Source organism: Somniosus microcephalus, chromosome 5, assembly GCF_052327205.1.
Source record: "Somniosus microcephalus isolate GS21.2 chromosome 5, FLI_Smic_1.0, whole genome shotgun sequence".
NCBI lineage: Eukaryota > Metazoa > Chordata > Chondrichthyes > Squaliformes > Somniosidae > Somniosus > Somniosus microcephalus.
The window spans coordinates 291,607,082-291,621,889 of NC_140991.1; the positions used below are offsets into that span (position 1 = coordinate 291,607,082).

Genomic DNA, 14,808 nt, shown 5'->3' on the forward strand with positions numbered 1-14,808 from the left:
AATTGTGGTCCGTTATCGGAACAGATCTGTTCCAGCAGGCCATTCCGAGCAAACATGGTTCTTAACACCGTGATGGTTTTCTCCGTCATGGTGGTGGTCATTTTAATTACTTCCGGCCACTTGGAGTGGGCATCTACCGCTATCAGGAACATCGAGTCCATAAATGGACCAGCAAAGTCGATGTGCACTCTTTGCCAAGGAGATGAGGGCCACTCCCATGGGTGCAGAGGAGCCGGTGGTGGTGCGTTCTGAACCCTCTGACATCCTAGGCAATTCTTGGTGATCTCCTCTATGTTCCCGTCGATGCCTGGCCACCACACAAATGCTCTCGCTAAATTCTTCATCTTTACTCCACCCAGATGTCCTTCGTGCAGCTCCTTGAGTACTTTCTTTTGGAGTTTGGGCGGAATCACCACTCTCGACCCACACATTAGGGTTCCTCGGCACACCGACAGTTGTTCTTTCCTCTGTGAGAATGCCTGCAGTGTTGGTTCGCTCTGTGCTGGCCATCCCTTCACCGTTAAGTCATAGACTCGTGAAAGAGTCGGGTCATTCCTTGTCTCCTTCTCAATCATTGAGTTTGTTATCGGCAGACATTCCACAATGGACGAGTGGAACAACTCCACTGGGTCCCCTGTACTCGCTTCTTCTACTGTCGGCAATGGCAAGCGTGATAACCCATCGGCATTTCCGTGTTTTGTTGACCTTTTGTACTCAATGTCATACTGGTGTGCCCCAAGTAAGACTGACCATCTTTGTAGCCTTTGTGCTGTCATGTTGGACACGGCCTTGTTCGGGTTAAATATGGACACCAACGGCTGGTGGTCTGTCAGCAATGTGAACCTCTTACATTGCAAGTAATGGTTGAATTTCTTCACGCCCCACACAAGACTGAGGGCCTCCCTGTCTATCTGGGCGTAATTTCGCTCCGCAGTTGTCAAAGATCGGGACGCGAAAGCCACTGGCCTTTCCGAGCCATTTGGTAGCCTGTGCGAAAGTACTGCTCCAATTCCGTACGGTGAAGCATCACACGCCAGCCGAAGGGGTAATGCTGGGTTGAAATGAGCCAACACTTCTTCAGAGGTAATCAACTCCTTGCTTCTGCGAAAAGCCTTTTTGCACTCCTCACTCCACTTCCATGGTGTCTCCTTTCGCAACAGCTCATTCAGTGGATGCAGCACCGTGGACAAATTTGGTAGGAACTTGTGGTAGTAATTGATCAACCCCAAGAATGATCTTAACTGTGACACGTTCCCTGGAGCGGGAGCCTTCACGACCGCTTCTATCTTCTCCGGTGATTTATGTAGTCCCTCGCGGTCAATGATATGACCGCAGTATGAGATTCGTTTTTGGAAAAACTCACACTTATTGCGGTTAACCCTAAGGCCATACTCCTTTAACCTGGTGAGTACCAGTTTCAAATTTGTGAGGTGTTCCTCTTCATCCATTCCCGTGATTAGGATATCATCCAAATAGCACTGCGTGCTTGGAATTCCTTGTAACACCTGTTCCATGGCCCTCTGCCAAATTGCTGGTGCCGAAGCCACTCCAAAGACCAGTCTGTTATAACGGTACAAACCTCTGTGGGTATTGATAGTTAGGTATTGGCGTGACTCTTCCTCAACCTCCATCTGCAAATATGCCTGAGCTAGGTCTATCTTCGTGAAGTGTTTTCCTCCAGCCAACGAAGCGAAAATATCTTCAATCCTTGGCAGCGGGTATTGTACCGAATGAAGCACTGGGTTCACTGTGATCTTGAAATCCCCGCAGATACGGACCTTCCCCGGTCCCCCTGGCTTACTACTTGGTGAGGATTTCATGACGGGTACAATGGGCGTGGCCCACTCACTGTAGTCTACTTTTGACAGAACCCTTGATCGTTCAAGTTCTTCTAGTTCTGCCTCCACTGCTGGTCGTATTGCATACGGTACCGACCTGGCCTTACAAAACTTTGGGCTTGCATGTTCTGCAATCTTAACCCTTGCTTTAATACCTCGCAGCTTACCCAGCCCTTGTTGGAATACTTCTTTCGCTTCATCTAATATACGGGACAACCGTTCAGATTTGACGTCCTCTTTCTCGGGCTCCACCGACATGGCGTTTAGCTCATGCCAATCCATCTTTATTTTTCGGATCCACTCCCGTCCTAGAAGTGGTGGACCTCCCTCAGGCAGTACATACAGATCCAGACGGCGGTAATTTTTGTCTTTGTATCGCACATTAACTCCTGCCTTCCCAATAGGGAATACTTTGTGTCCCGTGTATGTCTGTAGTACTAATTCTGTATTCCGTAGTGGAATATGTTTGAAAAACTTTTTATAGTCATGCTTATTCATGACCGTCAATGCCGATCCCATGTCTACTTCCATTTTGACTTTGGCCTTTTCAATCCGCAGCGTCATCCAAATGGTTTGTCTGTCAGCTTCGTTGTTCACGTTGTGAATTTTTAGACTGTCCAGTCCCTTGTATTTGGAGTGTGAGTCGGACTTTTGTTCCCTTGGACTCTTTTTGTACCCTTTTTTTGCGGACTCCCTCTTGTTGTCCGTCATTCTTGACCGGCATACTTTTGCTATGTGCCCGATCCTGCCACATTTCCTACATTCTTGGTTCTTAAACCAGCACTGATTCTGGTCGTGCGTTGTCTTTCCACAACGGTAGCATTTGGAAGTGCTTGCAGTAATTTGATCCTTCAGCACTGCTACGATCTCTTCGAAGGTCTGGTCCACTGGTTTAACTGGTGCTATTAGATGTTTCAAGAGCCCATATGTTTTTGCTCCCATCGAATTTAACAAAGTTATTGCCTTGTCGTATATGGCTACGCAATATATTCCTATGCGTTCCACATACGTGGCCCAGCCTTCTATTTCAGCATTAAAATCATTAATATTTCCTCGCTTAGGCATCTTCTTCTCTTTCCGAGAACAGCACAAGTATTTCTTTACTTATTAATTTTCTTCTCTTCTTGAGAACACCACAAGTATTGCTTTACTTATTCTTATTTTTCCTCTCTTCTTGAGAACACACCAGCCTTTCTGAAAATTCTAATTAATTTTCTAAGATGGCGGTTTCCCGCTTCTGTCTTCTTCCCCAGCGGTTTTCCCGCGAAAAATGGCGGCTTTCCCGCGCTTCTCGCTCTCCCCGCCCACTTCAATGGCGGTTTTCCCGCGCTTGACGGTCTTCACCCGTCCCCCCCGACGCTGTCTTTCAGCCCGAGTGCGGCCCTTATCAGCGGATGCGATCGATGGCCCGGCTGCGCCTCGCACTTGAAAGCGGCCCGGCCCTTATCAGTGCTTGCGATCGATGGCCCGGCTGCGCCTCGCACTCCAAAGCCCTTATCTCCCGATCGCGATCAATGGCCCGCGCTGTGCACCGCGGCTCTCGCGCCTTCAATTTCTGCAGCCGCTGCCCTTTTCAGCCTGAGTGCGGCCCTTATCGGTGGTTGCGATCGATGGCCCGGCTGCGCCCCTCACTTCAAAGCGGCCCGGCCCTTATCTGCCGATCGCGAGCGCCTGTACCTCTGTCTTCCCAGCCCTGTTTCTTCTGCACTCCAGTTTTCAGTCGCTGATGGAGGCTGCAGGGTCCTAATGCCTGTCGCTTCCAGTGGGGTGGTGAGGATTGAAACCTCTCTTTAACGTCCTGTCTTTGGACGAAGCCGCCGTGGAATAACTGCCGCAGGGTTCGAATCCGACTCGTCGCCAGTGTTAAGTCTGTGGGTTGTATTGTAAATAATACACAGACTCCATGATTAACAAAATAAAACAGGTCTTTACTATTCAGAGGTTCGGGCGATTCTGCCCTAGTTAACGTATCACAACCCTTATATACTGGTGTGGTCACTATCGGTATTACAGTATACATGAGCCAACAAATAGTGCCACACCGAAAGTAGTGCTCTTAAAGGCGAACGGTTACATTCTATAGTTCCCTTAAAGGTAAACGGTTACATACACAACACTCTGCCTCGCTCGCTCTCTGCCTCGCTCGCTCTCTGCCTCGCTCGCTCTCTGCCTCGCTCGCTCTCTGTCTCGCCTCGCTCTCCCTTGTTCGCTCGCTCTCTGTCGCTCTCTCTCTGTATCTGCCTCTCTCGCCCTCTCTGCCGCCCTCTCTCTGTCTCTCTCTCATTAACACTACTATATTGTGTTTCCCTTAACTTTCCTGTCTTGTCCTTTTTAAGCTTCAAATATGCTTTCGTACCCACTCTTCCATCTCCCTGCACTCTCTCACTAGTTCAGTGCAGTCTCCTAGTCTTTCCAGGATCTTCATACTGTGGAGCTCCTTAATTCCCTCCAACTTTTTCCTCCGATAATGTTTAGGCTTTTAAAATTACAAGCTTGTTATCATTCGATTGCTACTTGATTTAACTCATTCTCTTTTTTTTTCTAATGTCTTGAACCCTAGCAATGTTCTCTACTGCAGGTCTTAATCATTAATCTTGGTTTCCCCCCCAACAAATAGAAATCACATGAGTTTGACTCAATTTATTATCAATGACCTATGGTCAATGTCATGAACATGATAATAACTTTCTCCCATGGGTTTTCATATTGTATTCAATTTATGTCATACACTGTATATTGGTTGGGTAAAGTTAATTAGGTTACAATAAAGGTAAATGTTTAATTTTACACTTTATTGCAGCATTAGTTCTAGTAATTAGATTGATAACAGATTGACAAATGAAAAATATTTACTAGAAATGGCAACATCACGGGGGAAAAATTCAGTTGTTTGCGCCTCCTGTTAGCGCCTTAAGAGGGCGCTAATGGGGCGCAAAGCAACTTGCGCCCGGGCGCGGCGATGTTTGCGCCGCTCGCGAAATTAACTGATTTTGCGGCGACGCTAAACACTACCGCCACGATCTCCTGCGCTGGCAGATTGTGACGTCAGTCGAGTGCACAACACCCCGTTAGCGCCCCAGACCGGATATTGAGTGGCGCCTCCTGCCTTACCACCTGCCGCTAGCAACGACGGGTTGAGGGGAGCGTTTTGCAGTCAGAAAGGGACTGGGAGAGCGCTATTTAAAGGCAACCGCTTCCTGCCTTTTTTTGTCAGTGACATTTTTGCACCACGCATTCTGAGAGAGAGAGAGACTTCTGGAGAGATTCAATGCTGTGTGATGGAGTTTTGAGTACTGAGCAGCACTTTGCAGGTTTATTTTGATTTGCCCTTCCTTGCTTCACCAGCGCTCTGAGGTAGCGCCTCACTCCTCGGCCTTTGCGCCTTAAGACAGGTGAGAAGCGCCTGATTTAGCGCTCCAATCACCTCCAGGGGCGATAAAAGCCAAGTTTGCTGTCGGAGGCAATAATTAGCGCCAGGCGCTAAACTTTGCGCTCGGCCGATAATGGCGCCCCAAAAGCGGCGATACTGAATTTCACCCCCCCCCCCCCCCCACGTCTTTAAGAAATCTCAGCCAGGACAGCAGTGGGCACTACTTTTGGTTTGTCTCCTTGAGCTACAAGAGGGAAAAGTTTGCCATCATTCCTACCTCTGATCTGAAGGCAGTGACACCTCCAGGAAATCCAGTGTGTGGCTATTCAGTGAGGGCGTGCACAAGCTGGGCTGTGCTGACCCGATGTGCGAAAGCTTGCCAATACTCTCCCTTTAGGCTTGCACATCCCCTTTGTTTGCTTCAAGTAGTTTTTGGCGAGTTGCTGATAGCCATGGAAATGTACCTCAGAATGCGTCGACAGCTACAGGAAAGGAGGGGTAGAAGGAATAAATTGGAGAATGGGGGGGGGAAATGTCAGCGAGTACCTGATGTTCATTCATTCACATGTTGCACAAGCAGCCTCCTTTGTGCTTGTCACAACAGAAAGCCTCTTTGGCAAGCCTTGAACTGTGCAAACAGAAATACATTTTTTGCAATTATATGATCACAATCAATCAATGATAATACGTTGTGGTTTACTGTACAATTAATGTTCCCTCATTTATATATTTTTTTTAAATTGCAAAATGCATTTTTTAATGAAGCGTGTCCCACGGAACCTCATGAAATATTGTGTTCACATGATTTGCTTTCCGTTATGAGGCCATTTGTAATTTGCCATGACTTTGCCGATAGTAATAATAATAATAATCAACTTTATTGTCATTGTTAGTGCACAAGTGCAGTACAACGAAATGTAAGCTTGCGGCTCCCGAGAGTGTACATTTTGATTAAGACATTTAACATACATTTGGCTTGTAATGTAAACATAAACATAATAAAGTGCATTGGCAAATGTGCAGGCTTTAGAGTTTATTTGCAGAGTTCAATAGGATGACAGCCCTGGGAAAGAAGCTGTTCCTAAATCTGGTCGTTCGGGTATGAATGCATCTGTAGCGTCTCCCAGATGGCAGGGGGGCGAACAAACTGTGGCTGGGGTGGGTAGGGTCTTTGATGATGGTCAGTGACCTCCGTAAACAGCGTTTCTGGTAGTAAGTTATATTTGCCGAAGTAAAATTCGTACACAGACCGCTGTGAAATATCTGAGTTAAGCTGACTCTCTCCCTGTTTTTCGACTGATCATCAGTTTAGGTGCCGTCCAGGAATTTTGATCGTAGAAAGCCGGACAGTAAACGTTTGCAAATGATGCATTTTAAAAAGGGCTGGCCAGATGTGTGAATGAAGCTACCTGGCATCCGTGCATGCCTGACTTGACTCGGCTCACGTTTGCATGCGCGAGTGGCACAGTCTTGCATTCGTGTATGCATGGGTGGACCCAGTACATCTTTGCACATGTGCAAAGTGGCTGTCTGATATTTGCACATGCACAAGTAGAGCTCTCATTCGAGCAAATCCATCTCACATTTGCACATGAGCCGATTATGTTGCGCACTCATTATCCAGTGACTCTCTGCCCTGTACTTATTTTCAATTCAGCAGTAGAAACTTATAACTGCTGTTTAGATTTTAAAAATTTAGCAAATTCCAAACTCAAAAGGTTGAATTTTAACAGTCAGTTAAAGCTGCTGGGTTTTTAAGTCACATTATGAAATCCTTTGTGAGCAGGCAATTGGGTTCCGAATTCATACAGTCATAGCGCTGAGAGATGATCTGCAAAGGATGGCCCTCCTCTCTCTCGCAGAAGGTGGATGCTATTTCCTGAGAGTCACAGTAACAAGAAAGTCCGCAGTCACACACAAACATGTATTAACAGCAGCGGTTTGTGCTGCAGAAGTCTCAGATTCAGCTGGTGGGCAGCACATTTTGGATTGGCTGCTCATTTGGCAGTCTCTGTCTCGGGTTGTCTGGATTATTAAGGTCAAGAGGTCACCCCCACGGTGAGGTTTGATAAGTGGCCCTGGATAATGTGCTTCCAATTATGACCTGTCTCCATGGCACTTTGGCAGTGACCAAAAATAATGGAGAGTGTATCAGGTTTCATCGGCTGAGCAGATAGTTGAACTCAGTCCATCGTGATTAAATGTCCCTTGTACTGCTGGCTAGTTGCAAACGAGAAATGCTGTCGGCATTCAGAATTATGCGTTTTCGCTACATTGCTTTTATGATAAACATTGTAAAACAATGAGTGTTTCTTCTAAATAATTATCGAATAATTCCCCTTCTCCCCAACTGCATGGCTCATGCTGAGGTACAGTTCCCAGGCTTCAGTACTTCACAAACACCCATTCTTTATCGTCAGGTTAGACAGTGAGTGCTGGTAGACGATTTGTTAGTCTGTGGAATGTATCGCAACTGAACCAAAACCTGCCTACATCCAATATTCAGAAACGGATGCAACCTGGGGCCCTGGGTAATGGTGTAACCTGGGTAACGGTGTGACCTGGGGCCCTGGGTAACGGTGTGACCTGGGGCCCTGGGTAACGGTGTGACCTGGGGCCCTGGGTAACGGTGTGACCTGGGGCCCTGGGTAACGGTGTGACCTGGGGCCCTGGGTAACGGTGTGACTCACCAGCAGGTATGTCAGAGATGTGGGCCAGTGTTGCTTCTGATTTTGGCAACACACATCTGATGTGCGAAGTAGGTGGAAGGGTTCTATTTTAGCAGGAGTCAGTTGATAATTGACGCCTTGTATGTTGGCAGAGGGAGGGTATGTAGCTAGTTTTTATACTTGGGTAAGTGGGCGTATGCAGCTCACGTTCGGATAAAGCACCATTCCCCCCATTTCAAATTTTTTTTTAATTAAGAGAGGAGGAAACTCGGGAGAGGATTACTTTCAGTATGAAGTCCTGCAGTATAATTTTTTTTTAAATAATAGGTTTCACCGGTTAATTTTACATAGCACATGCCTGAATTTGTAATGTATCCAGCCAGCAGCACAACGCTTGAAAATTATACCAATAATTGGAAAGACAGCTTTGAGTTCAGAAATCATTCTCCCTCCCATGTAGAACCACTATTTCAGATGCACTCTGGCACAGGGAAGCAGCTCCAGATACGATGCCTGAAGGTTGCACTATGGGCCACCTTGGACAACACAAGGAGAGAAAGACTTGCATTTATACAGCACCTGTCACATTCTCAAGATGTCCCCAAAGTGCCTTACAGCCAATGAAGTACTTTTTGAAGGGTAGAGAAACACAGCATTGAATTTTCACACAGCAAAGCTCCCACAAACAGCAATGCGATAATGACCAGATAATTTGTTTTAGTGGTGTTGGTTGAGGGATAAATGTTGGCTGCCTCCTGTGCTGTACCATTTCATAGGACACCAGGGACACCTACTCTTCTTCGAAATAGTGCCATGGATCTTTTACGTCTACCTGAGAGTTTAATGTATCATCCAAAAGGCGACACCTCCAACAGTGCAGCACTCCCTCAGCACTGCACTGGAGAGTCAGCCTAGATAAATGACCAGATATTGGGCCAGTAATTCCGGTCCCAACGCGTGAGTACGGACGGTGTACTCGCGCGTGGGCCCGTTGGAAGTGCCGGATTTCAGCATGCACAGCGCATGCGCGGGAAACCGGCATTTCCTCCAAGGGGTTCCGAGGTCCAACGCGTGAGCGCAGGACTTGATTCTTGAAGGTAAGTGGTCTATTATTTAAAATTATAACATTTTTTCCACAGCTTTATTGTTTTTAAGGACTTTACAGTAAGGTAAGTTTATTTTTAGACCCGATTTCTTAAAAAATTATTTTTTTCAAAAATTTGATTAATTGTTTAAAATAGTTTTTTTAAAGTTATTTATAGTTTATTTAATTATTGGGATGTTTTTAAAAATTTTATTTAAAGTTAAACTAGTCTTTTGGGCGCCCGTACTTTTCATGAGTTTGACAGTTCTTACTATCAAACTCATGAATGAAGTTTCCCCTCCCCTGATTGGCTGCACAGTGCTCACCTGATCCCAGCCGGCACATCGCACTAACTACGCCACTGGATCAGGCAAGCACATCGTGCCGACATCTGAACCGGGCCAGTGACAGGAATTCCAAGCAGTCCCAGGCTTCAGATGTTGGCGCGCCGGGTGAGTGCACATCGGGGGCTTGCACGCGCGGCAAGCCCCCGATCCTAATTTCTGGCCCAATCTGTTTTCGAGATATTGGCTGAGGAATAAATATTGGTCAGGACACCAGGAGAACTCCCCTGCTCCTCTTCAAAATAGTGCCGTGGGATCTCTTGCATCCACCTGAGAGAACAGAGGGGGCCTCAGTTTAACATGTTCGCCGAAAAACGGCATCTCCAACAGTGCAGCACTCCCTCAGTACTGCACTGGAGAATCAGCCTAGGTTTTGTGCTCAAGTCTCTGGAGTGGGGCTTCAACCCACAACCTTCTGCTACCCACTGAGCCATGGTTGACACCTTAGAGATGGCCCCTACAGGTACTACCTCCCTCCACATGTTTTTTTGTGGCTTTCTCCCATGGAGACCCAGCAGTATCTCTGTTCAAAAAGGGTTTGCCGGTCAGCCTCACTGCAATTGTTAATTTAGTTTTGGAAAGTGGATGACATAACAAGGGCATTAAAAGTCAACCACGTATTGTGGAACTGGAATCATATGCAGGCCGGACCAGGTAGGGACGACAGGTTCCCTTCCCTGAAGGATATTGGTGAACATGTTGGGTTTTTATGACAATCTGGCAGGTTTTATGGTAATTTTTTCTGGTGTCAGCCCACAAATTAGCAGATTGATTGAATTTGATTTTACAACTTGCCATAGTGGAATTGAACCCTTAACCTCTGGGTTGCTAGTCCAGTACCATAATCACTAGGCTACCGTATCTGAAATTGTGAGCACTTATTTTATTCCTATTTGCAATGTCCTTGTCCCTTCTTCGACTGTCTATCTTCCACTGACTGACCTGGCACATTCTTCAAAAGGTGAGCAAAATAAAACAGGAGACATCTAGTGCAGCTACCTGACAGCGAACTCTGTGTCCAGCACTTTCCAACTAACCTGCTGCTCCCCAGACTTCAGCCAGACTTCCCTTTTTTTTGATGACTGCACTCTAAATTCCAAGCGCCCCCAACACAGTAGTCCTGTTTTTACACAAGACTTGTGCTACAGCACCACCAGTTGACCCACGGGACTGGAAGATTGATCGTCGGCGGGTGGAACTCCAGACGCATTGGCGCAAAGTCAGTGCAACTCATCCGGTGCAACTTCAGGGCCAATATTTTAATGGGTTTTTCCCTTTGGTTTTTTGTATCCATTGGGGTGGGATCGAGACTGTCCAGATTTCCTTCATGGGAGAATTTACAAATACAGATACCAATCTACAATTACCTTGGCAGAGAGATGAAATGTTTGTTGCATAATTTCCAGCCATTTGGCTAGCTTTTCATTTTCTGACATGTATTAGCAATGCCAAGAAACAAATTGATGAATCATGCCAGCTCAGGGGATGCAGAGAACATGCAGTACTCTCATTGTGCTGAGTGCAGTGTTTTACCAGTTCTGTGTTATTGCCATTGCTGCTTGTGTGAACTTGGACTATCGATCTGCTTGTTCAGTCAGGCTTTTTCTGATTTGAGGATAATGTTGGGTCCTCTTTTAGAAATGATTGCTGTTTTCCTTTGTGCGTATATTCCAATGTCAATGTATTCTTAACAATAGTTTGTATTTTTGGAATTACCAATATAACTTCCAAGGGCTTTTTGGCTGAAGATATGCATCAAAGTTTTGAGCACGATATCGAATGAAAAGTATTACTATATCTAGTGGAAATTCAGAGAAGACAGCGCATTACATGCTGAATGTTATTGTACGGGCTCCATTAATAGCTCCGTTGGTAACTTCACTTTCTTTTACATAGAAACATAGAAGATAGGAGCAGGAGTAGGCCATTTGGCCCCTCGAGCCTGCTCTGCCATTCAATGAGATCATGGCTGATCATCCAAATTCAGTACCCTGTCCCTGCCGCCTTCCCATATCCCTTGATCCCTTTAGCCTTAAGAAATATATCCAACTCCTTCTTGAATCTATTTAATGAATTGGCCTCAACTGCCTTCTGTGGTAGAGAATTCCACAGGTTCACCACTCTCTGGGTGAAGAAATTCCTCCTCATCTCAGTCCTAAATGGCTTACCCCTTATCCTTAGACTATGACCCCTGGTTCTGGACTCCCCCGCCATCGGGAACATCCTTCCTGCATCTAGTCTGTCTAGTCCTGTTAGAATTTTATAAGTTTCGATGTTATCCCCTCTCATTCTTCTAAACTCCAGCGAGTATAAGCCCAATCGAACCAATCTCTCCTCATAGGTCATCCCTGCCATCCCAGGTATCTCTCCCCCTCTTCTTCCCCCTCCCCACTTGTGCAACTGAACCATGTAGACAAGGGAGGCCCAAGTTTTAGCTCAACTGGCCTGAGATAGGGAAAGGGAAATCATCAGAGTTCCTTGTATTTAGTGTTCGTGTGTGGAGTTTGGCTGAGGCTTGACTGTGATGCCACCCATGACTGGATAGTCTGCTGATATTCTCGATCTGGACACACACAAAGAACGGACACTTGGGTGAGGAATGGGAGTGCTCTAGCTGGGATAGAACCACACCCCAGGAGGAGCATGCTCCCAAGGAGATGGGGGGGGTGGCGGCGGAGAAGTTAAAGTAGGATGATTTCTCCCGCAATCTATAGTAATAATGTGCCCCCGAAATTATACACAGTTCTCAGCTATGAGTTTACCACAGAAATCTGCAAGAATTTTTTTTTTTTAAGTTCAAGCAACATAGCAAAAATAAATAAATAACCTCCGCTGCCGTGAGCCCCTTTTCATTGATGTTACAACAGGAGATGGTCAATGCACAGAACAGGATTAAAAAAGCTATTGCCATCTGTGGACATGAAAGTCTACAGCTTCCTTACCACACAAATCCAGCCAGTGAACAACAAACTTAATGCCTTAAACAAAAACGTGCAGAATAAATTAGAAATTGTAACAAACCAGAGCAATTGCAAGGCTGTAATGCAATCGTGGGTTCAGATTATGATGTCCTATGATTTCCTCAATTCGATTAGTATCTTGGAACTTGTTTCCTGTGATCTATTAGTCAATATACTGTTGATGAGATAACATAATGGTTGAAGGAAGGTTATATTAGCTTCATATTAAATATGTAGGAATGATAACGGCTGTCAAACTTTCCAGTTACTGCTGGCTTGTGCTTCCATGGAAACCCTCTCTAGCCTCTCATCGGTCCTTCTATATACTTTATGCATGTTTGTTCCATTTGGGGTCATTGCTCAGCACAGCGATGCTGGTTGTTCCATCACTCAGCACTGTCTCAAGTGCCCATGTTCCTTTCAAATCATTGTCATTTGCTGGTGTGTGTAGCTTTCATTCTGTCTGTCTCATTACTCTTTGCCTATTCATTCTCACTGTCTCTTTGCATCATTTTTCCCTCCGCCGCATTCCACAAACAGAGACGAAGAGTACGAAGAAGAAGAACCTGAGGAAGAGCAGCCAGTTACTGAATCTAATACTGAGGATGAGGGGGAAGAGGACCCCTCTTGTCAGGGTCAGGAAAGGTATTAGGAATAAATTTGATGTTCCATATCAGATTTAACACTTGGAATGTGGTGTGTGTTTAATATCCAACAATTATAACCACCTGGTGTATAGATGGGTTCACTTCACAACTACTTACATCAAATGCCTTTTGGATAATATTTCCTACCACAATAGACTTCTGTAATAACAAAGTATTTAGATCTTGTGAGGCCTTCTCATAGTGAAGGAGCACTGACCTCTGGTATGAAGTAATCTAATATTGACAATCTGTTTCAAACTACAAATAAAACGAGGTTAGTTATGAAGTAATGCAGATCATACTTTATAAATGCATGATACATTTGCATCTTCAAAAGATTGCTTTAATGTTTTGAATTAAACTTAATTCAATTTTCAAATATTCTTTTATTTTGGTCCTATTCCAATCTTCCCATCCTCCCTGCCTCTTCATTCCCTTTCTCCTGCCAGTGGGTTGAAGCCAGATGCAGCGATTGAAGATGCAGAAAATAGTCCCCAGAGTTTAAAATATGTAGCGAGCTTTATCCCTGTGCCTGAAGAGAGAGGATCTTCCAGCCAGTTCCAGACTCCTGAAACAAACGACCCATCAGCCAGCTCTCCTCCTCAGTCACCCAGTTCTCTCGGTGATTACCAGCATTCTTTGCAACCGTCATCATTCCCATCATCATCACCATCATCATCGTCTATTGTCATCCATCAGTCACCAGCTGTTTCGCAAAACAGTTCTCAAGATTCATCGGCAAGCGTCACCCCAGCTTTGTCTCCCACTGTCGAGAAGTTGCCATATCTTCCCCACACGCCTTTCCATCTATTCTCTTACGATCTGAGTGAAACTCCTACAAGGGCCAAAGAAAAAGAAGCAGAAATGAGGGCAAACAGGTAGATTAGTGTTCCTGTGTGAATCTTCTAGTTTGCTATTAACATTTTTTTTAAGGAGTGCTGTTTTGAATTGTGCTGGTTTTCAGCCAATTCCCTAGGATTTTTGTAGGTTTGTTAACTCTGTGCCGCCTTAACAAAAATTGGTCAGATTTATGTTTGTCGGGTGTTTCCCAATTTTTACTGTTTTTCTCCCCCCCCCCCCCCCTCTTTATTTCATGACTGCTCACTATGTGCAAACCTTTCCCCTGCCTTCAAAATATAGAGACATTCTCTGGGATAGGTGGAAGGAGGTACTCATCAAAGGGCACTCCGTTGAAGGACAGTGTGCATTGGAGAGTGTCAAAAGTTTCTGTTTGGACAGACTTTGACCCCCTTAAAGGTCAAGTCTCGCCAATTCCTACCGACCAGTAAGTGGCTTAATTCCCTTCTGATACTTCCAGGGTGTGGGCTTGTGTTCTCCCCAACAAGTAGAGTATAAAAAGGAAAATGAAACGGCGGTAGTAAAGGTAAAGAACTAAAATATTACTAGGAAATCGCAAAGTAAAGTAGGATAGCAAAATACTGCGGATGCTGGAAATCCGAAATAACAACAGAAAACGCTGGAAAAACCTCAGCAGGCCAGGGCAGCATCCGTGGAGTGAGGAACAGAGTTCTGAACATCGTCCTGAAACGTTAACTCTGTTTCTCTCTCCACGGATGCTGCCTGGCCTGAGGTTTTTCCAGCGTTTTCTGTTATTTCAAAGTAAAGTATGTTGGTTCACAGTCTCTTTTGTGCATGTACCAAAAGTCACTTCCTGCTCCTGTAATTGTTTTTGCCATTTTTGTAGTACTTTGATTCTTTTATGTTGAATTGGTGCAGGTCACAAGTTAAAGAAGAACAAGACAATCAACAAGTACTAATGACATCAGATGGATCACAAGTCAGAGCAGTGTTCCTCTGCATGAAGATAACTTACTTCATACAAGGGAACAATAGCTTGTACGAATGTTATTTAAGAGAGTGTCAATTCTGAAGCAG

General features: G+C 45.3%; 1 protein-coding gene across 8 annotated transcripts in view; it reads left to right on the top strand.

The window, feature by feature from the left end:
* Nucleotides 1-14,808, top strand: part of fhod3b (formin homology 2 domain containing 3b) — a 724,225-nt gene that overhangs the window by 544,337 nt on the left and 165,080 nt on the right. For 7 of the 8 annotated variants that reach the window (XM_085989121.1, XM_085989122.1, XM_085989124.1 and 4 more), the window contains 2 exons: nt 12,806-12,910; nt 13,362-13,790. In XM_085989121.1, coding sequence (XP_085845247.1) covers nt 12,806-12,910; nt 13,362-13,790 — 534 coding nt within the window. The remainder of the gene's footprint in view (nt 1-12,805; nt 12,911-13,361; nt 13,791-14,808) is intronic. The other variant, XM_085989128.1, reaches the window with a different exon arrangement.